Here is a 23,905-nt window from a genome sequence, read left to right as displayed (position 1 = left end):
TTAAGTGAAAATAAATGTTTTATTGTTTCCCACTAAAGTACAGATTGGGCTTTTCAAGCTTACAGCGGGGAATAACATGCGTTTTTGGCAAAGGAGACTTGGGTCATCTCTCCTCTTGCACATGACCGACCCCTCCCTGCGTGGAGAGCTGGTGGTGCTTCGCACACTGGTTTCTGGCCCACTCCTCTCGGCTGATGGCAGAGGTAGGTACGAGTGGACCAGCAAGGGAGTCCCCACGCCTTTCCCCCTTTTCCTCCTCCTGACTGCCTGGGTGGGGAGGAGCCAACTTAACACTGCGTTAGAGCCAGAGCCCCAAACAAGCACAGCTCTGGGTTCTAAAAGCATTGAGCCCATCACCGAATCCACAACATAAAACAGAGAATTCCGACACAGATAGTTCTTTGAAATCCCATGCGGAGAGCGGTCCCGAAGCAGGTGGTTTAGGGCATGGCTTCTGGTTTCCTCTAGAACACATCAGGGCCACAAAAGAAGGGACTTACCCAAAGCATGACACTCCTTCCCAGGAGAAAAGATGTCCAACACCGACTGTTTAAGCAAGAGACAACTCTGATAGTGAACTTCCCATTTCCTCCGACTTACGACAAGCAGTCATGGGCCCAGCCGTGACAGTCACCCAACAGCGAAGGCGTGTTCTGTGTTTTCCTTCTCACTAGAAAGTCCCATTTGGTTTTCCAAGATGCAGAGTGTGGAGCAGATCCCTGACGACTCCGTGTGAGTAAACAACACACAGGCGGCAGACGTGGCCAAGTGATCCACATGAAGGACAAGTTGAAAACGAGAAAACAAGCAAACAAACCCCCACTGGACCTTTTGGCTCTTCAGTGGTGTAGTCTAAGGAAATAAGCTGTCAGGCCTGAACTCGCTACTTTTTTTTAGAACAAGTCTATGAAAAGTTTGAAAGTCTTTAAGTGTCCACTACCCTATACAATGATTTTATATATGTTTATATATTTCATATATCTAGGGCTTATTTATACAATCGTCCAGGATGACTAATATATTATACACTTTTTACAAACATTATTCACACACGTGTTTCCTCACAAAGATCTCTTTTGGTCTATACTGTACTTAAAAAACACTATATTTAAATACATGGCACTTAAAAACAACAACAACAAAAAAGCAGAGACATGGGAGAGTCTGTGGCTTTTCTGCTCATATTTCCATGGAGGAGGGAATTTTTTTTCTCTTTCCTCTCCTCCCCCCCCTCCAAACAACACCCTCTGCCCCCTGACCCAACATGGAGTCATAAGAAGCAACAGTTCCCAAAGATGAAACTCAGACCTCATGGTTAGTACACTCTTCTGGGGCAAAGGTCTGGGCGGACCTCATTCCAAGCATTCTAATTCATCCTCCCCCCCCCCCCCCACCTCCGCCATCTTTTGACTCCTGACTATTTGGAATCTACATCCTGGAACTGACAGTCCAGAGATGAACACTTTAGGAGAATTCTGAAGCTTCTGGGAAGAAATCGGATTCATTTTGTGTTTTCAAGAAATATTTGGTTGCTTGGTTAAGCAGGTTCAAAGGAAAAGCTAACTCTTCGTGAAACCTTCCACCATAGACCCTGGGAAGTGCCCAGAGACTCAGAAACCAGCAAGTCCGAAAATGAAGAGTGGCGGCTCTAGATGAATTAGCGGTTGCTGTAAGTCGGAGAGAGGGATGCCAATGTAAGAAGGAAGACTGAGCGAGAGGGCCTTGGACACAACAAGGCCATGAGTAGTCAGCACAATCTAACGGTTTCTGGGGATTAGAAGTTATGTTGTCTCCCCCGGTTTCTAGAACTTGCTTTCGTGTGGGCAGCTTGCCCTGGCTTACCCCTTCCATACATCACCTATAAAAGCAATAAAAGCATGATTCCTTCCAACTCGGACATTCTATGACTTTACCCTGGAAAATGAAACCATTGAACCTTATAGGTGGGCTGTCAGGCCTCATGGTGGTAACAAGCAGATTCTAGAATCTGAAGGCAGCATCCTGCATTCATTGCTGCTGAGGCTGATGAGGAGCTGACCAAACCAGAATTCATCTCAGAGGAAATGGAACTAACATTCTAGTCTCAGTAGTTCAGAGAAAAGGGATGACCGACGATTGGCAGCACCATCGTTGATCATGTGTAAGAAGATGTCATCAAGGAATTATCCTTTCTGTGGTCTCATCACACCTCCTGCTTTCTCACTTACCACCTGGCAGATAAAGCCAACACTCTGGGGCTTCTCATTGCTTATTATCACCTTCCCCTAGGTTAACTGAGAGAATGAGGAGGTTAAGACGTTCACGTTACTCATCCCATGAAGAGATGGGTGCCAGCTTCATGGAGAAGAAACCATTTCTGTAACCACCAAATACAGTCCTCACTCCGCTCACGGTTTGGCTGCAGTTTGCTCCTGCCTACAAGCAGGACGGAATGAAAGACTGAGGATGCTTCAGGGCCAAATTCTGACCCTGAACTTTAAAACAGCCAGCGTATCCAAATGATGCTGCCTTCTTGTCATCATCTTTGGAAATCAGGGCAGCCTGTGCTTTTAAAAATGAAACTCTTACTGATGTCTTAAGGGAGAAGAAGACAACATGACTCAAAAGACTCAGGGGATTTGTGAATTGCATTTATCTGTGTTAGCACAGATAATTTAAAATAAAAAAATTTTTTTAAACAAGAGAGAGATGGGAGGGGGGGACAGATGGACAGAAAGGGAGAGAGATGAGAAGCATCAATTCTTTGTTGTGGCGCCTTAGTTGTTCATTGATTGCTTTCTCATATGTGCCTTGACTGGGGGACTATAACAGAGCAAGTGACCCCTTGCTCAAGCCAGTGACCTTGGACTCAAGCCAGCGATGTTGGGCTTCAAGCCAGTCACCCTTGGGCTAAAGCCAGTGACCATGAGGTCATGTCTATGATCCCAAACTCAAGCTGGTGAGCCTTGCTCAAGCTGGATGAGTCCGTGCTCAAGCTGGTAACCTGAAGGTTTCGAACCTGGGTCCTCAGCATCCCAGACCGATGCTCTATCCATTGTGCTACCACCTGGTCAGGCTAAAATTACAATTTTTTAAAACCAGGGGTAGATTATTTAAAAAATTTTTTTATTATGTGTGCACATGCGCGTGCGCGAGAGAGGGAGACAGACTGACAGGAAGGGAGAGAGATGTGAAGCATCAACTCACATTTGTAGCACTTCAGTTGTTCAATGATTGGTTCTCATAAGTGCCTTGACCAGGGGGCTCCAGCTGAGCCAGTGACCCCTTGCTCAAGCCAGTGACCTTTTGGGCTTAGGCTAGTGACCATGGGGTCATGTTGATGATCCCACAGTCAAGCTGGTGAGGCTGTGCATAAGCTGGTGACCTCAGGGTTTTGCACCTGGTACCTCAGCATCCCAAGTCAATGCTCTATTCACTGCACCATCACCTGCTTAGGCAAAACCAGGGGCAGACTATCTTTTAATGACTTATCCTTTAAGATGACTTATTTCTGAACAAAAATAGAACACACTTTTTATATTGTTAGACTTGAAATATCCTCTCTGTAAGCATTGCAGTATGTGGCATCTCTCTTGCATCATGGGATTTCTTTTTATCCGAGATTCTTTAGGTACCAAGTCCCTGTTTCCTTGATCAGGATGTTTTAACAGAAACCCTCTGGATCTGAAAGTGTCGGAGGGAAAAGGCAGAATGGAATCGGAATGGAAGAGAATGAGGATGTGGCAGAGGGATGCAGGATGCTCGGTCAGGAGTCAGGGGTGGGGGTAAGGACAGGCACACGCTGAAGTATTGGCCTCTGGCTTGAGCTCCCAAGAGAAGAACACTGTGCTCTCTGCTGCACTGCTCTAAATCTGAGCTGGAGTGTCCGGCCGGCATGGAGATGAAAGGCATTGGACGTCCAGTCTTTCCTTTGTCAGTTAGGCACCGAAGTGTGAGAAATTGGCAAGATGAAATTTGGCTCTGACAACAGAAAGAAGTGACAGGAGGGATGGGAGTCTGGTGTCACCTGAAACAGCACATGACTCCTTGCTTCTCTCTATCCTGGCTCACCACCCATTGACACTGTGGGTAGAGACTGATTTGTTCTTTCTCCTATTACCCTCTGTCTTTTCTGTCTTGGAGGCCAGCCTATGGGTATTTCTGTACCATCCCCGATGTCCAAGCAATTTCACATGGTCCACGAACTGCATTGAGCAGTTTCCATACAATCAGATCATGTGTTCTCGTCAGTATCCCAGTTGTTGCCAGCTCCTCCCGGGAAGATGACCAAGGCAGGGTCTGCGAAGGGGAAAAAGATTTCAGAATCTCTTCTGTGTGAATGCATCCTGGGAAGACTATAGTTCTTTAAAATTCTTATATATGTACTATATAAACATAGTAAAACATTCATATCTGGGAAACCTACCTAAAGACTGTACAGGACTTCTTTGTGCTGTTTTAGCAACATTTTTGTATGTCAAAAATTCTTCTAAATATAAAAAACTTAAAATCCACAAGCCATGAGAATTTTTCTGGTGCCTCAAATGGTCTATTTGGATTACCAAACTCACCCAGCACCCCTCTCACCCCCACGTCTGTAACTATTGTCCTCCCCTCCCTGCCCAGCCCGTAGCCCCTTTTTTTCTCCCTGAGACTGAGAATGGTCATAAGGAGATTCAGCCAATGCCTTGGGCCACACGTGTCCCCGGGATGGCATGGGGTTTGAACGGGCATCACAGGAGGTGGCTGCTCCCTGTGACTTCGTTGCCAGTGCTTGGCTCTTGGCCCTTCTGAGTGCAAATCAACTCCCAGCTGACCATGCTGAAGGGGAACAGAAGGAAGCTAAAAGGATGGTGGGAAATTAGTCCAATAGCATTTAGAAAGACCTGCATGCTAGGAGACCCAGCCTCAGCGTTTGCCCGCATATGAGTTCCCATGAAAACCCAGTAAAACAGGAAATGAGACAGGAGAGGGAGTTTTCCACTTTCTGCCCAATTTCTTTCATCTGAAGCCTGATTTCTTTTCTCACCAAGCACTCTTGCTGACTCAACAGGACCAGTTTTCCCTTTGGGAGAACTTGAATGACGATCACGGCCTCGTTGTTGGAGGGGTGGCGCGGGGCAGACAGACCTTGCCAGCCATAGTTATGGGAAACACTAACTTGGGGATTATTACCCAAACCCCCCGGTCTCCAAAGGCAGCACTGTGATCCATGTCTCCAGAAACAGGGTGTACTGAAGAAGCCTGAGCTTCTAAGCAGGCAGCTACACTGGGACTCAGAACTGAGCTTCTCTGAGCTCCCACAGCCGGCACATGCCACCTGGCACTGACTCATGGGCTGACGAGCCCCACTCAGCACAACAGCAAGTGAGGCTGGCAGAGGCGCCAGGTGGCTGCTTTGCATTCAGCGGAGAGGCAGGCATGAACACAAAGTCTGTGACTACTAGGATGCCTTCTGCATCCCCCATACCGAGAAGTCACACAGTTTTGGAGCCGTGATGTCTTCAGTGTACACCACCAAACGCGGGAGGGAGTTTCCTCCTCCTATTTGCGATTTTACTCCGTAAAAGGAAAGGCGCCTGTGTAAGACATAACCTGCTTCTCTTCCCTGTGCCTAAGCTGGTGCCGGCACGGATGTTGGGCATGTGCCTTTGGAGACGGGTCAGCCCATTACTATCGCCGTGGACCCAGAAATGGCCACTCGGATCTGCCAAACAAGCCTGGCACAGGCAGCTGGGATCCTGTCCTTCCGAGACTGAAGGCCAGGTGGTTTGAGATTACTGCTTCTGGATCCCAAGGGAGTGGAGGGGATTTGTTGACTTTTTTAAAATTTATTTTTATTAATTTTTTTTAAATTTATTCATTTTAGAGAAGAGAGAGATGGAGAGAGAGAGAGAGAAGGGGGAAGCAGGAAGCATCGACTCCCATATGTGCCTTGACCAGGCAAGCCCAGGGTTTTGAACCGGCAACCTCAGCGTTCCAGGTCGACGCTTTATCCACTGCACCACCACAGGTCAGGCGATTTGTTGACTCTTTTACCGACATGATACTCGCTATGATGTAGCATTTCTGACTGAGTGAAGGGGCAGGGAAGTCATAAGGAGATACCTGCTGACCACACATGGCTCTGACCCTCTGGGTTGTGTGCTAGACGATGAAGAAAAAACTTCAGCTCTAAGACTGACTGACATTTTCATAGGCACCTGAAAATCCCATCAATGGCAGGAGGTGTGAACTGACCTACGGCTGGCATTGCGCAGTGCTGGGTGGCAGCCCTGGTTAGTGCTCTGTCTGCAGCCCAGGGGGGTAGGATTTGGCAGGTAATAATTCTTGACTTACTGAGCACTCGGAAGATGGGTCTATCTGAAGTGGAAACTGATGTTGGCAGGAAAGGTTGCATCCCATCTTAAACAAGGTTGCCAGTGGTGAATGCCATAGTCAGAGTCCAGGCAGAGTCAGATTGCCTGATTCCATTCCCAAACTCTCATTCCCAGCTGGGTGCCCTGTGGAAATTGCTTACTTAACGGCTCCAGGTTTTAGTTTCCCTTTCTGTAATATGGGGATAGCAACAGTATTTATTTACTTTGTATGGTTGTGGTGAGATTTTTTAATCAGTCAACATAAGGAAAGCCCATAGGACAGTGGGTGGCACATAGCAGGGTGTATCATTGTTGGCTCACAAGTATTATTACAAATTAAGAGATGTCTTGAAGGCTATTTATTGTGATTCTGCTTTTTGATTGCCTCAGTGGGAAACCTTCCAGGTGACTTCAGATCATTCACCTGGCTCATTGTCTCACACATTACTAGAGTTGACTGTTGTCTTAAAAAACCTAAGTCTCAATTTCCTGATTTGAGGTCTTAAAATCTTACACCCTAACCTACAAAATGAAGGTAATGATAGCTCAGTATTTATTTTATGTGATTGTTATGAGATGACCTTTACTTTTTAATCTCATTTTATAGGTGAGAGAATTGAGATTCAGAGAGGTGAAGTGACTTGCCTAAAGTCACACAGGGAGTCATTTAAAATATTTTACAACCGAGGTGTTCCATCCAATTCCATAGCCTGGGATCTTAACTGCTGGGCCAGAGAAAGGTGGGGAGAAGAGAGGGAGGAGGGTGGGGAAAGAAGGAAGAGGAAGATGAGGATGAGGAGGAAGAAGAGAAAAAGGAGGAAGAAGAGGAGGAGGAGAAAGGGTGGGATGGGGAGAGAGACTCACAATTAGCAGCTAATAATAAATATGTTCAAATGAATAAGTGAGCGTGGAAATTCAGTAACTATACTGCTCACAAAAATTAGGGGATATTTTATAGCTTCATATTCATTTTGAAATATCCCCCAATTTTTTTATTATTTTTATTTTTTTCATTTTTCTGAAGCTGGAAACAGGGAGAGACAGTCAGACAGACTCCCGCATGCGCCCGACCGGGATCCACCCGGCACGCCCACCATGGGGCGACGCTCTGCCCACCAGGGGGCGATGCTCTGCCCATCCTGGGTGTCGCCATGTTGTGACCAGAGTCACTCTAGCGCCTGGGGCAGAGGCCACAGAGCCATCCCCAGTGCCTGGGCCATCTTTGCTCCAATGGAGCCTTAGCTGCGGGAGGGGAAGAGAGAGACAGAGAGGAAAGCGCGGCGGAGGGATGGAGAAGCAAATGGGCGCTTCTCCTGTGTGCCCTGGCCGGGAATCGAACCCGGGTCCTCTGCACGCTAGGCCGATGCTCTACCGCTGAACCAACCGGCCAGGGCATATCCCCCAATTTTTGTGAGCACTATATACCCCAATAATAACAAAAGAGATGACATTTCATATCACGGCTACACAATTCCAAACAACAATTTTGCTTTAAAAAGCGAGTGCTTTTCGCCAGCTATGGAGTCATTGCTTTAAAGCGCCACGAGACCCAATATTTTTGGAAGAAGGGGAATTCTTAAGATCCTGCAGCCCCGGAATGCCAGTGCCTGAGCCAGTCCCCTTGTTTTAGAGATGGGGAACGAGGTTGGAGAGAAATGCTTGTGACATCACACACAAGTCCATCCTTCTTACGAAGGCGCTTCCCTGCAGGAAAAACTAGATTCGGCTGTCCTCCACTTACTCATTCCACACGTATTTATTGTATGATCAAAAATGTTTTTTGATTAGTGAATGAATTTCCCCGACATGGGCTTGTTCCCATTCACCTTGCCAAACTGTGTGTCTGGTTCCTTCTTAGTTTTCAAATCTCAGTACAAATGTCACCTCCTTAGAGAAACCTTTCCTGGCCACCCTACCTAATGTAGCTCCTACCCCTCACCCTTTTTCTGTCCCATCACCTTGTGTCCTTTACGATAATGTCACACAGAGATGATTCTGTGTTAAACTGTCTACCATTTACCCCCACCCACAAAGGCAGGGACCTCAACTGTTTGGAACAAAATCTGGCACTCAGTAGATGTTCAATCAATATTTGTGTAATGAAAATGAATGAGGTGACATTGATTTCTCCCCAGGAAGAAAACACTCTGCAACGTGACGTGGTGATGGCGGGAGAGGTAGGACATTGGCCTGGAGCCCCTTGGCCATAATGGCATGTCCAGCAGGGGTCTAACTAATCAGCGCATGCATTTTCTGAATTACAAAGTGTGCCAGGGACATTTAATTTCTATTAATTGGCACCAAGGAGGAGGGGTTGTTATTGAGATTGCCAGCCAGCTGGAAGCCTGTTTGTATCAGACCTCTTTGCACATCAGAATGGACATTTTGTAAACCCTGTCAACCTTGTGAAGCTGCAAGTCCCCCCAAGAGGGGCTGCTTCCAGGGGTCTCAGACAACAAACACTACCTCGGTGACAGAGGAGGAGGTGAGGTCATGGTGGGGACAAGCAGAAGAGAAAAGACAGCTGAGGGTTATGGCGGAAGATGCATTTAGAAATAATTGTCATATCGCCTCAACCCTGGTGCCATTCACCAGCGTATATGAAAGGCACGGAGCGTGAGGAAGCTGCAATTTCAGGGGCTGGTCCTGCTGCCTCCTCACTGTGACCTTAGACGAGCAATTGCTCCTCGGAGCCTCGGCTGCTTGGTCTATAAATAGGGGACAATAACACCTGCCTCATGGGGTGGTTGTGAGGCTCCAAGGATAAAACGCAATATGATAACTAACCTTACAGAGAATTTCCTATGTGCCAGGCACTATGTGATGGCTTCATGCGACTATCTCGTTTGATCCCCACCTAAGCACTCAAGGAAAACAGTCCCTGCAGTTTACAGGGAGGGAACTAAAAGATTGGGGAGGTTAAATGACTTGCCTGTGGTGATACAGGGAAGAATTCAGACACCTGACTCACTGTAACTGCCCCTCTACAGGGTTACCTCAGTACGTGGCACTTATTACATGTCTGATGAATGACAGCTAATAAGATTCTGTTCTCACTGCTAGCATTTCTCTTGCTCACTGGCTTTCAAGCCTCTGCTGCGCCTGCCAACTCCTCCTCCAACGGCTACCGCTTCTAGGTCCCTACTGCTCCTGGGTCTACCTGTCTCCCTTGCTCTTCCCAACACCCCTACAAAGTGCCCATTATTATTTCCACTCCTCAGATGAGGAAGCCAGTCTCAGAGAGGTTAGTTAACTTGGTCCAAGGTCACACAGCTGAGAAGCGGCGGGGCCAGGATTTGAACTCAGACACATGTGGTTCCAGAACCCAGGTGCTTTTCTCTCCACGTAACATTTCTCCATGTTATCTACCATCTCTCAGAACCCATTTCTTCTCACTGAAGTCCTCCTGACAGCCCAAACCTCCTTGTCGCTCCCCTTTCTCACTTCTGCCTCACGATGGAGCCTCGCTCTCTGTGGCCCTTTGGGTTTGAATTGTGCCTCAGTGCCCGTTTCCTGGGAACAGCCGCCCATCACTGGACACTTCCCTGTACTTAGGACCATGATCAGAGCTGTACATTCATGATCTCAGTTTACCCGCCGAGAACCCTCGGAGGCGGAGATTCTGGTCCCCATTTTACAGAAAACAAGTCTAGGGAGGTGTTGTAACTGTTCCAAGTTTCTTTAGTCATTTGCCAAGGGAAACATTACTAGTGACAAAGCTGGGACAAAACCCCAAATGATTTGGTTCCAAACACTCAACTATCCTAGCTATCATCTCCTAGTGCTTCTCCATCTCTTGTCAAGTTCCAGTGGGTTGAGAACTTTCCTACCCTCTCCTAGTATAACTACCCACCCTCATCCTTGGTGACTAATGCTTTACAATCCAGTCCTCTCTCACAGGTCTCCATGATGAAGGCCTAAGCTCTCAAATGGGCCAACATCTCCAAACAACTTAAGCTTAAAAAAGAATTCAGCTCATAAACAGAATGTGCAAATGGAGTGTTTGGAAATGTGGTTCTGATATCTAAAATTAGCCTTCCCTTCCAAACGGTATCCCCCTCCCTCCCGACGGCTCTGTTTCTTGTCATGGAAGCTGGTGCTATCTCTCCTGAGCTGTGACTGATGTGTCCTATTCATGCGATGTGGCTCTCTAGGTCTCCTTGACAGACATGCAAAACATCTTTCCCCGAGGAACTGGGGCTGGGGGGGGGTGGGGATCAGGATATAGCCCTCTGAAGGTGATATTTATTTGAATTCCTCTTTGGTCCTCCAGGCATTTTCCCTGCCTGCTTGCATTTTGATTCGAGCTTGCTTTTGCTTATTTGTGAGGGTCTCCCGAAAGAAAAGAGCTCTCACTGTCCTCTTGGGTGGTCCAAGGAATCTTTGTTTTCATGGCAAGGACATTAGGGTGGCTCTGGCCTCCAGGACACAGACTCCACAGCAGTCAGACTGACATTGCGAACGGCTTCACAGAGGCAGCCAGTCACTCTAGCACTCAGCCTAACAGCATCAGCGAGGACACAGAATGGCCTTGGCAAATGCCTTTGCCATTTTCCCTGGGTCTCGGCTGGCATCCTTTTCATCCTTACCAGACTGCAGCTCTTGCCCATCCAGCAGTGACCCTATTTGCATAATTAGCTTGCATCCCTGGGTATGTATTTACCCCCACAAAAGCAATTGCCTTTGAACTTTGGATAAGTACCAGCAGGGGACACTGGAAAATGTCAGCTCTTGAGCCCTCTTGTTCCCACAGAGAAGATGACAGTGGGGGTCATTTTGGAGATCGCATCCCCTTCTGCTCTGTGTCTCATTGAGAGCAAGGACAGGCAAAACCAGAGATGAACTCACCAAGAGGGAGGGACTGAGGGAATGCAAAATGATCACCATGTTTTGACGTCAGTGATCCAGAACCGCGTTGTCAGCTTGGGCTCTTTGACCATCGGCTTGGCTGCGTCTGGCTGCCTTTGCAGCAGGGGCAGACGTGTGTTTGGGATTTCTCTGTACAGAACACTCTGTTCCCTTCCTTCCCACGTCTGCTTCTGGGATGACAAGACCCTTGCAGTTTTTCTGGAGGGCTTGACCCTCTGACCCCCTCACCCCGTCTGCATCTCCATGCCTGTGACCTCAGCATTACGTGACCATTTGTCTATATCCTCTCCAAACTCAACCGTGTTATGCATTTATAGTTGTCATGGAAGAAAAGGGACATGGTGAGATAAGATTAAAGTTTAAACTTAGAGACCTGGGTTTAGTCTTTGTTGCCTAGGACAGGTCACTTAACCTCCGAGCCTTCATGCTAATTCTACAATGGGATATCAGCAGGACCTCCCCTCCCTGGTTGGATAGGATTTGATGACATAATGCATGTAGGCACATAGTAGGTGCTCAGTCAATGGTGGCAATTATTGCTGAATGAAGGGTTAGAGATTCTTTTTTTTTTTAAGTCTCCCATCTCAAACTACTTATGTGACCTTGAGCAAGGCATTGAAACATTCTGAGTCTCAGTGTTTTGACCTGTAGTCTGGGGACAGAAAGATGTTTTTCTTGCATATTTCACTAGGTTCTTAGGAAGATTTGTCAGGAGCAGGAGCAGCCGCTGCCACAAGATCTGTTTTAGTCTCAGATTCTGAGGAGTTGCTTCTGCTTTCTGCAGACCACTGCCCAGAGGTGCCAGGCAAGGCCCAGAGGGGCACTGCCTGCGAGCTCTGTGCTCAGACAATCTGGGCACAGCCATCGTTTTCTCTATTCAGGAGCAGCAAGATCTTCCAAAACAGCTGTACTTGGAAGAACTCTACTAAAAATCCTTCTAAACTAGAACTTCTCAAAACCAGACATGCTGTTGTATCAAAATCTCAACTCTAGGCAACTCAAATGCTCAGACTGCCAGTGATGGAAGCCAGGTGGGAGTTGGGAGAGTCAGGCGGGGGAGCTGAGGCCTTAGGTTGCAGTATTCGTTCTGACTAGTGTTCACTGAGCCCCACTATGAGCTACACTGACAATCCATATGGTACACGTGCGGGAAACGTACAAGCGGATGGTAAGTGTGGAGTTTGGGACAGTGGTTGGGGGACACGTAGGAGGAGGGGAAGAAAGGGTGAGAAGTACCCAGCAGGTTTCAATGGTTTTGATAACTATCCTTTTTCTTTTTTTAAAGCTAGGGGGTAGGTGTATGGTTTTATGATCCTCTACAATTATATGTGTGTGTATGTGTGTGTGTGTGTGTATAATTTAAAAAAGGAGGAAAGCAGAAAGGATCCCCAAATCCAAAAAAAATTTAACAAGAAACTACACTCTGAGGGCCATATGTAGTTCACCTATCCTGTAAAGCACTGTATCCCCATTGCTGCTCACAGAGCCTGGTCCAGCGTGGGTAGTGGACAATGGCTGTGGAATGAATGGATGGGTGGGTGGATGGATGGATGGATCTGTAATGCTCCTCCATGCCCCTTACCCCTGTCACCTTTAATCCCACCTCTGTTGCATTCTACTTGTCCAAGTGTAAGCCAGTAGGCAGAAGGGTTTCCTGGGAACATTTTGTTTCTGTTCTGGTCTAGGACACAATACTATGACCTGGCAACCAGATGGACGGATCATTTAACATTGCTCTATTTCAAGCACAACATCCTGGTGAGATTGATTCTCAAGGACTCCAAACTGCTGCAAGGATCTTTGGAATGACTTCCCTTGGTTTGGTTCTGCCTGCCAAACACATTCCCTAAGTGGCTGTCCTTCATGGTCACCTGAGAGTTTGCTGGAAGCGCAGCCACTCCCTTCTCTTAGCCAGAGGGAGAATGGGGTCTTCCCTCCAGAGCTACCAGGAGAAGCGGCAGCGTGGTGGCTGCCGGCCCCGGGGGAGCCCAGCTTGCTAAGCGCTGTTCCCTCCCGGAGAGACTCGGTAGGACTTGGCCATCTTGTCTGCCTCCGCTGCTCTCCTCCCAGGAAGGAACGCTGGAGGCTGAGGCACTGGCCCATGTGGACAGAGGCAAACGACCCCCATACACCTGCTGCCAAGCCAAAGCCAGCGGCACTGGGCAGCTGCAGGACACTGCTCCTGGCTGTGACAGTGTGGGCTGGGAGAGGCGGACTGGCGAGCAGGGGATTGTCCACCCTCCAGGTCAGCTCCTTCCCTAAGACAAGGGCCTGATGAGGGTGACTGTCAAGTTGGGACAGTGGGGAGACTGCTGGGCTTGACAGCAGTGTTCTTGGCCTCTGAGTCACTCTGTGTGCCTTATTCTGTATAACAAGGTAGCAGTCAAGATATTTAACCGTATGGGGTAGGCACTAGCCAATCAGAATGAAGAAGGGCTCTCTTGCCCGAGGTCTCAGCTGCACCTGGCCCTAACCCTTTAGCTGCTGGATCACAGAGTGATGGGGAGGGCTAGGGGGAGGGCCCAGGGTGCAGGGGTGGGGAGAGGTCTTGGGGAGCTCAGAGCAGCCAGTATTTACCTATCAGTACAGGCCTATTTCATATATTAATAGCCAGTGTGGCCATACTCCTGCTGACTGTCAGCTCTGCTATAAAATACGAGAAGAGCAGATTCAACTCTCATACTTGTGGCGCATAAGAATCACTTGGGGAGCTTGTTGAAAACACAGATGCCCGGTTCCCACCTGAAAACTATTGAACGACATGGTCAAGGGCCCAGGTGAGGCTCCCCACGCCCCTGAGACCTGCCTACCCTGAGTCCGCTGGTCTCCAAGGAGCCAGCTCTACTTTCAAGGGGTTTATGATGACTCTAAGATGAAGCCCAGCACACGGTCTCTAGGGGAACATAGCCCATTCAGGTGCCGGGCATGTGACTGAGCGAGGCCCTGGCTTGTGTCTCACTGAAGCAGCCTTGACCCTGACCCAGTTGCCCTGGATTGCTGCTGCTCAGGACCACAGGCCCAGTGTGAACAGACCCGAATGTTCAAGAGAAGTCGGAAGCCAGCAGCCACGTATTGTGCGCTGCGTCTCACCGAGTCACAGGTAGGACACTGCTTTAAACTCTCCTGGCTCTGGCTCCAAAAGCCCTGTCTGTGGGTGGGGAAGGGGAGGGGCGGGGCAGCTGGTCCCACACGGGGAGGGACAGAGACAAGCCCTACGGGAGGGTCTGGATGTGCTTATGAAGAAATCCATTTCCTCAGTGGACCTCAGAGTCTGCCCGCGGCCGGCTGTGCCCTCCTGCACCTCTCAGGTGTCCCCCTCTGCCCCTCCCCCCATTACAGCCCCCTTTGGCAGTTTTCCTAGCACTGAGGTGCCAGGTCTGATCACAGGGCTAAGGGGCACCCCCCTGGGGACTCCGCGTCTCATCTGGTGGGATAGGGCTCTCCCAGGATGGGGTATGTGGGCTCGGATGTGAGGTGCTAGAGTTCTTGGGATTCCTGGAACGTTCCTTGAAGGAGTGGCTTCCTCTACGTATGAGAGAACTTGTCTGGATTGCTCCATTTAAATCCAATTGCCAAACGCTTCCTCTGCTGCTCAGGACGCCCTTCCTCCTAGGTGGTTTCTCTACCTGACTTACTTGTCCTCCAGGACGTGGCTTAGATTGTACTATGACCTCCCTCCATGCATTGGCTATGTTGGTCTCCTTTTAACCCCATAGCTCTGGGCATGCCCTTATTTTCGATTTTCTCACTTGGAATTTCAATGGCGTACTTCCTTAAAAATGGTCAAGTCTAACACCTGTGTTTATGCCAGCATAGTTTAAATCATCTCAGTTATAATATCATCTCAGATATTAATCCTCACACTAGCTCAATGAGGTTGGCACTATTTATCTTTTCTATTTAAGAAAGAAAGGCTCAGAGAGGTTAAGTAACTTGCTGGACATCACAGGGCCGGTAGGTGGTAAAGGAGGCCCTGAATCCAGTCTGTGTGGGGCGGAGTCTCCGTTAGTATCCACAGCACTATGTATGCGCCCTCCCCACAGTCTGAAGTCCGCATCCTCGGTTCATGCAGCGTAGTCTCTAAACTGGGCTTTGAAGTGTGATAGCTTGAACTTGAGGATGTGGGCAGCCATCAAATTCACTCTGCCACTATCTGTGGTTACTCTTCAGGCCTCAGTTTCCTCGGCTCTATAATTTAGAAGGTGAAAGTGGACGTCTGTGGGGTGCCTGGCACACAGGCAATGTCTGAAACAGGGCGGTGGGATAAATGATTGGAGGCACCACTGAGTTAGAGTTTGCTTGAAAGTAACACCCTCTTGTCCTTTCAAATCCAAGACTCCCCAGACACGGGATTTGGTTTGACTCTGGACGTGGGTGAAGAGGTTGGAGGGAGTGGGCGTGGCCAGCCTTGGAGTTGTTTACAGTTCTCAGAGAGAGTGCACAGTGGGAAGAATGGTCTGTTGCATTTGGAAGGCATGGACTGCGTCTCTATGATGCCCAAACAACCTGCTTATCAGACCCAATAGTTAAAAATTAACTGGCTCCATTGTTACCAAGTTGGCTGGTCATGCTATGCCTGCCACCCTGGGTGCAGAGTAGATTCCTAAGCTTATCAAGGGTGCCTTTTTCGGGGAGAGATGAGGCCGAGGAGCTTGTATTTTGACAAATCATACCGTGTTTCCCTGCTCTTGGGACTCTTTCCCATTTCTCCAAGTGGATTATCCAGCTCAGTGGGGCACGGAGTTGGGCAGGTGGATTTGGTGGAGTGGACACGGGCCAGACAGAGGTCAGACACATACGCACTACTCCTTGGAAGGATTACGGTTTTGTTTTTGTCTGATTAAAGGCCTGAAAAAGTCTGTGAACGATTCACTTTCTCAAGTGTGTGAGTGGGTAAAACATCTATGTTTTTATCCCTGGATCTTGAAGAACTGGGAATTCTTCAAGAAGGGAAAAGTTCTAATCAGAGCTGCCCTTTGATACTGGCACCCCGCCTCGGCAGCAAATGGCATGTATGCGTTGAAGTGCCCGCAGTGACGGGCACGCAGTAAATGCTAAACCACAACGGCGAAGTTTAACAAGAATGAATGGCTTGTCTCACAGCACTGCTGTGGCTCTCTGGGATGCCTCTCACCTGTTTACAGGGTTCTGCCTGGGTGGTCCTGCTCAGTCCAGCCCCTTCTTAGTGGGGTCACCTAGTTCTGCAGACTATGTCCTCCATTTCCCGCCTGTCAGAAATGTCACAGCCAATCTCTCCTCTTTGACCTTTCTTGATGCTTTTTCCCAATCCTATCTCTCTCTCATCACCTCCCCACTGCCCCTCTCCAGTATTTTCCTCACCCTCCCTCCTCTCCTCTTCCTCCTTTGTCCATCCCTTTGAGAGCAGTTTTCCCCTAAGAAGGGGCCCCACCCCAGTCGTGGGCTGGCCAATCTTCTCACAGACACTGCTGCCTTACCAGAGACACTATGGTCAAACAGCTAGTCTGCCCCAAATGAGAAGAAATCAGAGAAAGTCAAGGACATTGCAATACAAACAGAATATCTATCAAAACGCAAACCCCTTCCAAGTTCTTCTGAAGCATGCTGTGTTTTCTTGGGGAAGTCAGACTACAGAGCTAGGAAGGACTGTCCCCAAGTCCGTACAGGACCATATCCATGGCTACGTGCTTCCTGCTTCTCTCTCATGTAAGATCGCACGTGGCACAACAGATTGAAATGCTTAAAGCATGGTAACCTTTTGATACTTGGTAGTCGGCTTTCTCTCTGACCTCTTTGTAGCAAGGCCTTTGGTTTTGGAGGTTTTCAGAAGGTTCAAAGGATCCATCTCACACCCTTCCCAGAATTCTCCCTCTGCCACCAGGACTGCGACTCTTTGGAGGAGGGAAAGGTAAGGCGGCTACTAGTGGCCAGTGTACAGGCCCCAGAAGGTGGCAGAAGCTGTTCCAGTACTTGGTGAGAATATGGTGATGAAGTCAAAAGAGCAATGCTAACATTCCCACCGTTGTGACACCCCTGGATAAAGCCCCTTGTAAGATGCCACAGAAATTCTACACAGAGCACTGGGCAAGAGGCTACACACTCCAGGCTGGGAACAGGGTGGGCAGGATGGTCGCCCTCTCCTCGGTCCGAGCAGTGGGCCTTGCTGTGTCAGACCACTGTTTTGGAAAGCCATCAATCTCTCCTCCCAGCCAGGGCAGCAACCCCCACTCCCCCCTTTCCTTTCCTGGGGGTAAAACGGTCAGAGCAAAGACCCGGGCTCCAGTCCCCGAAGAACAGCAGGACACCCTCAGTGGAGGCAGGCTGTATTTAAATGCAATTCACCTCTTTGGGGTCTAGGAAAAGCCACCCGTAGACTCATTTGCTGGAAAACACGGTCTGTGTGGCTGAGGCAGTGGCCACTGGGGTCACGGTCTTGCTGAAAGTTGACTTCCTCCGGGGGTCTGTCTGCTGTCCGGAGTGGCAGCCGCTTCGGTGGGCGAATAGGATGGTCATCTCTGGGCCCAAGGGGGATGCTTCAAGCTGGGACCCCTTAGGGGTGGCTGGATGTTCAGGCTTTCCAGAGAGGTTGTGTTTGGTGGGAGGAGGGCTGTAATTCTGAAATCTCACGGTTTTGACTTGCTGCAAGAGAAAGAAGAGCAAAGGCACACAGGTGAGCCGGGAGGCGTGCTGTTGTCCCCAGGGACTTGGTTCGTGCTGTTTCTCTACATGAGTCTCCACTTGGAAGCCTCATTTACATGTTCATTCAGGAAATATGTGTGTTCTGTTAGGTGCTGTGAATCTAAGAGTGAGCAAAACCATCCTCGACAAGAGGCCAATTTTAATAAGAAGTGCCATGATGGAGGAAGTATAGATGCTAAATGCAAATATGAAACTAAAGCTGGAAGGGGGCAGAGGCAGTCAGGGAAGGCTTCCTGGAGGCAGCACTTTTAAAATTGAGAACTGAAGAATGATTAGGAATTATCCAGAAGGAATCTGGTAGGCCTATCTGAGAAAGGGCCTGAGGCAAGAGGGTATGATCTATTCTAGAAGGTATGAGTTCACCTCCCCTCTCTCCACCTGCCAGTAAGGCCTATTTCAAGGCCACCACTTCCTGCAGCCACCCCTGCCTTCTCCATTTCCAGAGCTTCAGAATGGCCTGACAAGTCCTAGCAGAGTTTGCAAATTGGACAACCACTGGTTGAACTGAATCTGAAGAATGGTTGAGAGGTTTAGTTGCTGATACAGAAAAATGGGGAGACTGCATATTGAGGTCAGCCTTCATATGTCTCTTTAACAAAATCAGAGATCTGGCACACTGGGCCTGTGCCCCATTTTGACATCAACCAGCTGGAGCTGGTTAGCAGTCTTCTCTCTCTATGGGAGGTATGTCTCCTGTTCACACAGCATCTCCTTTCCTTCCTCCCCCCATCCTAGCCTGTTACCTACCTGCCTGGTGCTGATAGGTATCAGCTTTGTTCGTCCCTCTCAGAGGGCTAAATAAAGAGGATACTGCTTAGAATAGTTTCTTTTTTCCATGAAATTTAATCCCACTATGCCCCCCCCCCCCGAGAATCCAAGTTTCTTTATACTTTGACCTTCACCATATCTAGCAGAGGTCTGGGTGTGTTCAATAAGCTGAAAGATAATAAGCATCACCTAATTTCTTTCTCTTTTTTTTTGTGACAGAGAGAAACAGAGAGAGGGACAGAGGGACAGAGAGGAAGGGAGAGAGATGTGAAGCATCAATTTTTTGTTGCAGCACCTTATTGTTCATTGACTGCTTTCTCGTATGTGCCTTGACTGGGGGTCAGAGGGGAGGCTACAGCAGACCAAGTGACCCCTTGCTCAAGCCAGCGACCTTGGACTCAAGCTGGTGAGACTTGCTCAAACCAGATGAGCCCGTGCTCAAGCTGGCAACCTCAGGGTTTCGAACCTGGGTCTTCTGCGTCCCAGTCTGATGCTCTATCCACTGTGCCATCGTCTTGTCAGGTACCTAATTTCTTAGTGTCACCTCCTCCATCTACCATCTCTCCTGCTTTAAGGATGTTACTGAGAACATGCCAAATCTCTTATGTCTTCTAGTGGGAAGAGCCCTGACGTGGAAGTTAACAGGTCTGCCCTTTGCCACAGAGGGCACACTGACCGTTGTAGGAGTTGTCATCCTTCCGAGTGACCTTCCTGAGTCACTGCAATCCCCTGTGTCTCAACTGCCTCTTCTACACCAGGAACAATTAGGTACCAAGCCCTCTGTGGGCACTGTACCTAGCTTATGTCACTTAACCTCCAATCCAATCCTATGTGGCTGCCATTTTATAGATTAGGCAAAAAATAAGGCTCCGAAAAGTGAAGTGTTTTGGCCAAAGGCACCAGCCTGCAGCGGCAGGACTGGTATTCAAATCCAGATCTGTCTGATGCCAAAGCCAAGTGCTTTAAAAGCCACCTCGGGCCTTGAAAGGAGCAGGTATGCCATACTCCGGAGGCATAAGAGGAGCCTAGGTGACACGTCTAGCGAGGCTGTGCGGGTGCCGAGGGGGTTTGTGGGTGACAATTCTTTTGAGGCTCTAATTTTGATGCCTTGTCCACTAAAACCAAAATCTTGGGAGCTGGGCCACCAGGGGTCTAAGAGTCCTGCGCCTCCCCCCAAGGTCACCTCCCGCTTACCTTTTCGCTGCCATTTCTGGAGTTTTCTGGTTTCACCAGGATCGATGGTGGGGCAGACGCAGGCGGTTTGGGCGGAGGCTCACTCTTGACGGGGACTTCCTTGCCTTCCATGATGATGGAGCTGGCTGCTGAGTGGATCCTGGTGTCGCTGCCTCTGCTGACGCACGTGAGGGCAGGCTCCCCAGTGGGAGCCGGCTTCGATCCCACCTCCACCACCACTGGCAAGGGTGAGGAGGGGGCCACCTGTGGCTGGTGGAACTGGAACTGCTGAGGCCGGACAATCATGGTGGGGCTGCGTCGGAGGGAGCCCACCACGAGGGTGGGGATCCCTGACTGCACGGGTCTCTGCAGGGAGCCATCTGGGGAGTCACGTGACAGAGAGATCAGTGGGGGCGGGCAGCAGGCCGGGCTGGGCTGGGGCGGGGCGAGCAGTGTGTCCTGATATCCCAGAATAGCTCAGTGCTTTCTCAGCCTGACTGCACGCACATTCTCTTAGGGTCTCTCAAAGGTGACCTTATTCTTTTTTTTAGTGCTGTTTGCAGAAGCTGCAGCAAATAACTGTATAGCTGAATGTTGGGGACGAGTGTTGGAAGGTATATTACTTTCATTTGCGCCCTCTCTCTCTCTCTCTCTCACACACACACACACAACCTACTCTCTCCCTCCGACCTTCAAGATGAAAAGTGAAGAAGTCAGACCTAGAGATGGGGTTACAGAGAGAAGTGAACACAGAGGTGTGCAGACCAAAGAGGAAACAAAAGGAAGAGAATGGGAGAAACAGAAATTGAGAAACGGAACATAAGTCAACTGAGAGGGATGAGAGGGCGGGAGGGAGGGCAGAGAGGAGGGGAGAGGACTCTGACCAGGTGCTTGAAGAAAATTCTAACAAAGCCTTAGGCTGGCGGGATGGCTTTTAGCTGGGTGAAATGGGAGGAAGGTGAGTGGGGTACCGAGTGTGTGTGTGCTAGGCCAGTGTGACGCCGGGGGAGGTAACTTTGGGAAGGTTACTCCAGAGTTAGGGCTGCGTGTGGATGAGCCCTGCAAAGGCTCCTGACACGGGCCCCAGCATCAGACCTGCTCCCGGGAGGCCGGGACGAGTCAGTCACCTCACCTCCCTGTACCTCAGTCCCCTCATTTGTAAACTGGAGTGAGTAACAGCAGCTCGTAGGGCTGGTGTGACGGTTACAGTGTTAGGACAGCTCCTGGGGCCTAATAAATGGCTGTTTGTTAGATCTCATTATTTGTGGGTACAGGGTAGCAAACCTTGAAAATGCAAGGTCCAGGGGTTTGGTTTTACCCCCTCCCTGAACTTTTATTGTTGTTCACTAAGATGGTTTCCCCTCAGAGGCCATTCCTTCTCCTCAGCTAGCTCCTCTAGGGACAGGGAGCCCCACCTGTCCTGTAGGAGATGATGTCCTGTAGTATTCAGGGAACAATTGGGGTTTCACTGCACTCTGGGGGACGTGGCAGAGACACCCCTGAGGAGCACGTTGGCCATTTCCCCATAAGGGCCTCCTGGCCTCAGAGAACAGAAGGTGACGTCCAGTCAGAGAGGTTAGTTCTCTGCGACACTCCATGGACCCGTGTGGGATCAGTCACCATGTCCAGCATGAAGGGCTCGAGCCAAGGCCATGTTTCGCGCTGTGACTCTTCGTCAGGACGAACGTGAACATGGAAAGCAGAACACTGGCGACACCCGGTCAGCCTTCTCAGCTGCTGCAAGCAAGCCAGTCTCCATTTACAAGCCTGACCTTTCCATGTAGACATTTATTTTCCCACTGCCAGCCCTGTGCGGTGCACGCAGTCAATCCTGCTGTCATTTCTCTCTGCTTTGGGGAGATTGATGGCTTGACCAGCCCCACCTCGGGAAAGGGGGGGAGGGAGTGCCTCCAGGTTCCGGGAGAGCCATAGCCGCTCTGGGCAGACGCAGCCTCGGGCTCCCGGAGACATGTGAAAGATTGGTTTTATGCTTTATCTGTTTGTTTTGTGGGTTCCTAATTTCCAAGAGAGCTAATGCTTTTTTATTACATTGCATGCAATGCAAACAGAGCTCTGAGCTGATCAAGACGTATGCCAAGGAAGAAAGCGAGCCTATGGAACATGAGCGATGGCCAAGGGGACGCTGCCCGGCATTCCTAAGTGGTCTCGGCTGAGGCTCCGGGAGCCCACGCTCGGCATGGAGCAAAGATGATCTGCTAGTGGCAGTAGCAATGATCATACTGATAAAATAATGATACTATAACGAGAGCTAATATTTCTTGAGGGCTTATTACGGGCCAGGCCCTGTGCCATCCGTCTTATGTGGCTTATTTTATTAAATCCATACAATAACCCTGATGAGCTTGGTACTGTTTGTATTTCCATTTTATAAATGAGGAAACTGAAGACTGAGGAGGTCAGTAACTTGCTGAAGGCTGTTATGGTAGAATCAATTATTGTGTGTGTGTGTGTGTGTGTGTGCGCGCACAAGCATGCACGTGCGTACGTGTGGGAATGGGGATAAGGTGGAGGAAGGTATGTGGGGGAGGGAGGACAGTCGGGGAGAACTGAAAGGTGAAACTAGTGGCACTGGGGTCTGACAGGTGATCAGATAAAAGTGCTGGGAGAGGGTGGAGCTCAGACAGTGAATTTTCTTGGGACATTTTCCAGGGTGGTATATTGTCCCACGTGTTACTCTTTTGCCCTGACTCGGTCCTATTACATTTTCACATGGAATCATATTTTTTTTGACAGAGACAGAGAGAGAGAGAGAGAGAGAGTCAGAGAGAGAGACAGAGAGAGGAACAGATAGGGACAGACAGGAAGGGAGAGAGATTAGAAGCATCAATTCTTCGTTGCAGCTCCTTAGTTGTTCATTGATTGCGTTCTCATATGTGCCTTGACCTGGAGGGCTACAGCAGAGTGAGTGATCCCTTGCTCAAGCCAGTGACCTTGGGCTCAAGCTAGCGAGTGACCTTGGGCTTCAAGCCAGTGACCATTAGGCTCAAGCCAGTGACCTTTAGGCTTAAGCCAGTGACCATGGGGTCATGTCTATGATGCCACACTCAAGCCAGTGACCTTGCACTCAAGCCTGATGAGCCCATGCTCAAGCCGGTGACCTAGGGTTTTTTGTTTGTTTGTTTGTTTTGTTTTGGTATTTTTCTGAAGCGAGAAGCGGGGAGGCAGACAGACTCCTGCATGTACCCGACCAGGATCCACCCGGCATGCTCACTAGGAGGGGATGCTCTGCCCATTTGGGGTGTTGCTCCATTGCAACTGGAGCCATTCTAGCACCTGAAGCAGAGGCCATGGAGCCATCCTCAGCACCCGGGCCAACTTTGCTCCCATGGAGCCTTGGCTGCAGGGGAAGAGAGAGATAGAGAGAAAGGAGGGGGGGAGGGGGGGAGAAGCAGATGGGCGCTTCTCCTGTGTGTCCTGACCGGGAATCGAACTCGAGACTTCCACATGCCAGGCTGACGCTCTACCGCTGAACCAACCAGCCAGGGCACGACCTCGGGGTTTTAAACCTCAGTCCTTCATGTCCCAGTCTGATGCTCTATCCACTGCGCCACCGCTGGTCAGGCTGGAATCATTTTTTTAAAAGCAGAGCCCAGTTTAAATCAGAGGACACAGAATGAATCAAGTTTACTTTGCACGGCTCATTGTTTTCTAGAGAGGTGTATAAATAAATACAGAATCTCACTGTGTTGTAGAACAATGGGTCCCACACACTTGATAAAATCCCTGGAAATGAGGTCTTAGGTAGAAGTTCAATGTGTTAGGAGATCAAAGCATGGCCTTTTTTTTTTTTTTTTTCCAAAGCATGGCTTTTAAGAGGAAGGCTCCATATGACTGCCATGTGGGCAGGTGGCTGTTACATAAGTAAAAATAAAAACAAGGTGCATAGCAGTGCAGTGAGTATGATTACAAAAATATATGTATATGAACGAGAACTTGAGACAGGAGGTTAAGGATACGGAGGAGATTTACTTTCGTATACATTTTTTTTTAACCTAGTGCATGTATTAGTTAAATAACAAAGTGGGATTCAGGGGCTCTTAGCATTGGTTTCTTAACTC

The 23,905-nt window shown here is 49.2% G+C and overlaps 1 protein-coding gene across 1 annotated transcript in view; it reads right to left on the bottom strand.

Moving 5' to 3' along the window:
• SH3RF2 (SH3 domain containing ring finger 2) overlaps window positions 1-23,905 on the bottom strand; it is a 120,762-nt gene continuing 96,857 nt past the window's right edge. The window contains exons 9-11 of the mRNA XM_066272881.1: window positions 19,848-20,206; window positions 17,529-17,825; window positions 1-4,278 (exon numbers count right to left, since the gene is read on the bottom strand). Coding sequence (XP_066128978.1) covers window positions 17,562-17,825; window positions 19,848-20,206 — 623 coding nt within the window. The 3' untranslated portion in view covers window positions 1-4,278; window positions 17,529-17,561. The remainder of the gene's footprint in view (window positions 4,279-17,528; window positions 17,826-19,847; window positions 20,207-23,905) is intronic.

The sequence above is a fragment of the Saccopteryx bilineata genome, chromosome 4, assembly GCF_036850765.1.
Source record: "Saccopteryx bilineata isolate mSacBil1 chromosome 4, mSacBil1_pri_phased_curated, whole genome shotgun sequence".
In the NCBI taxonomy this organism is placed as follows: Eukaryota; Metazoa; Chordata; class Mammalia; order Chiroptera; family Emballonuridae; genus Saccopteryx; species Saccopteryx bilineata.
This window is presented reverse-complemented; position numbering and strand designations above follow the sequence as displayed.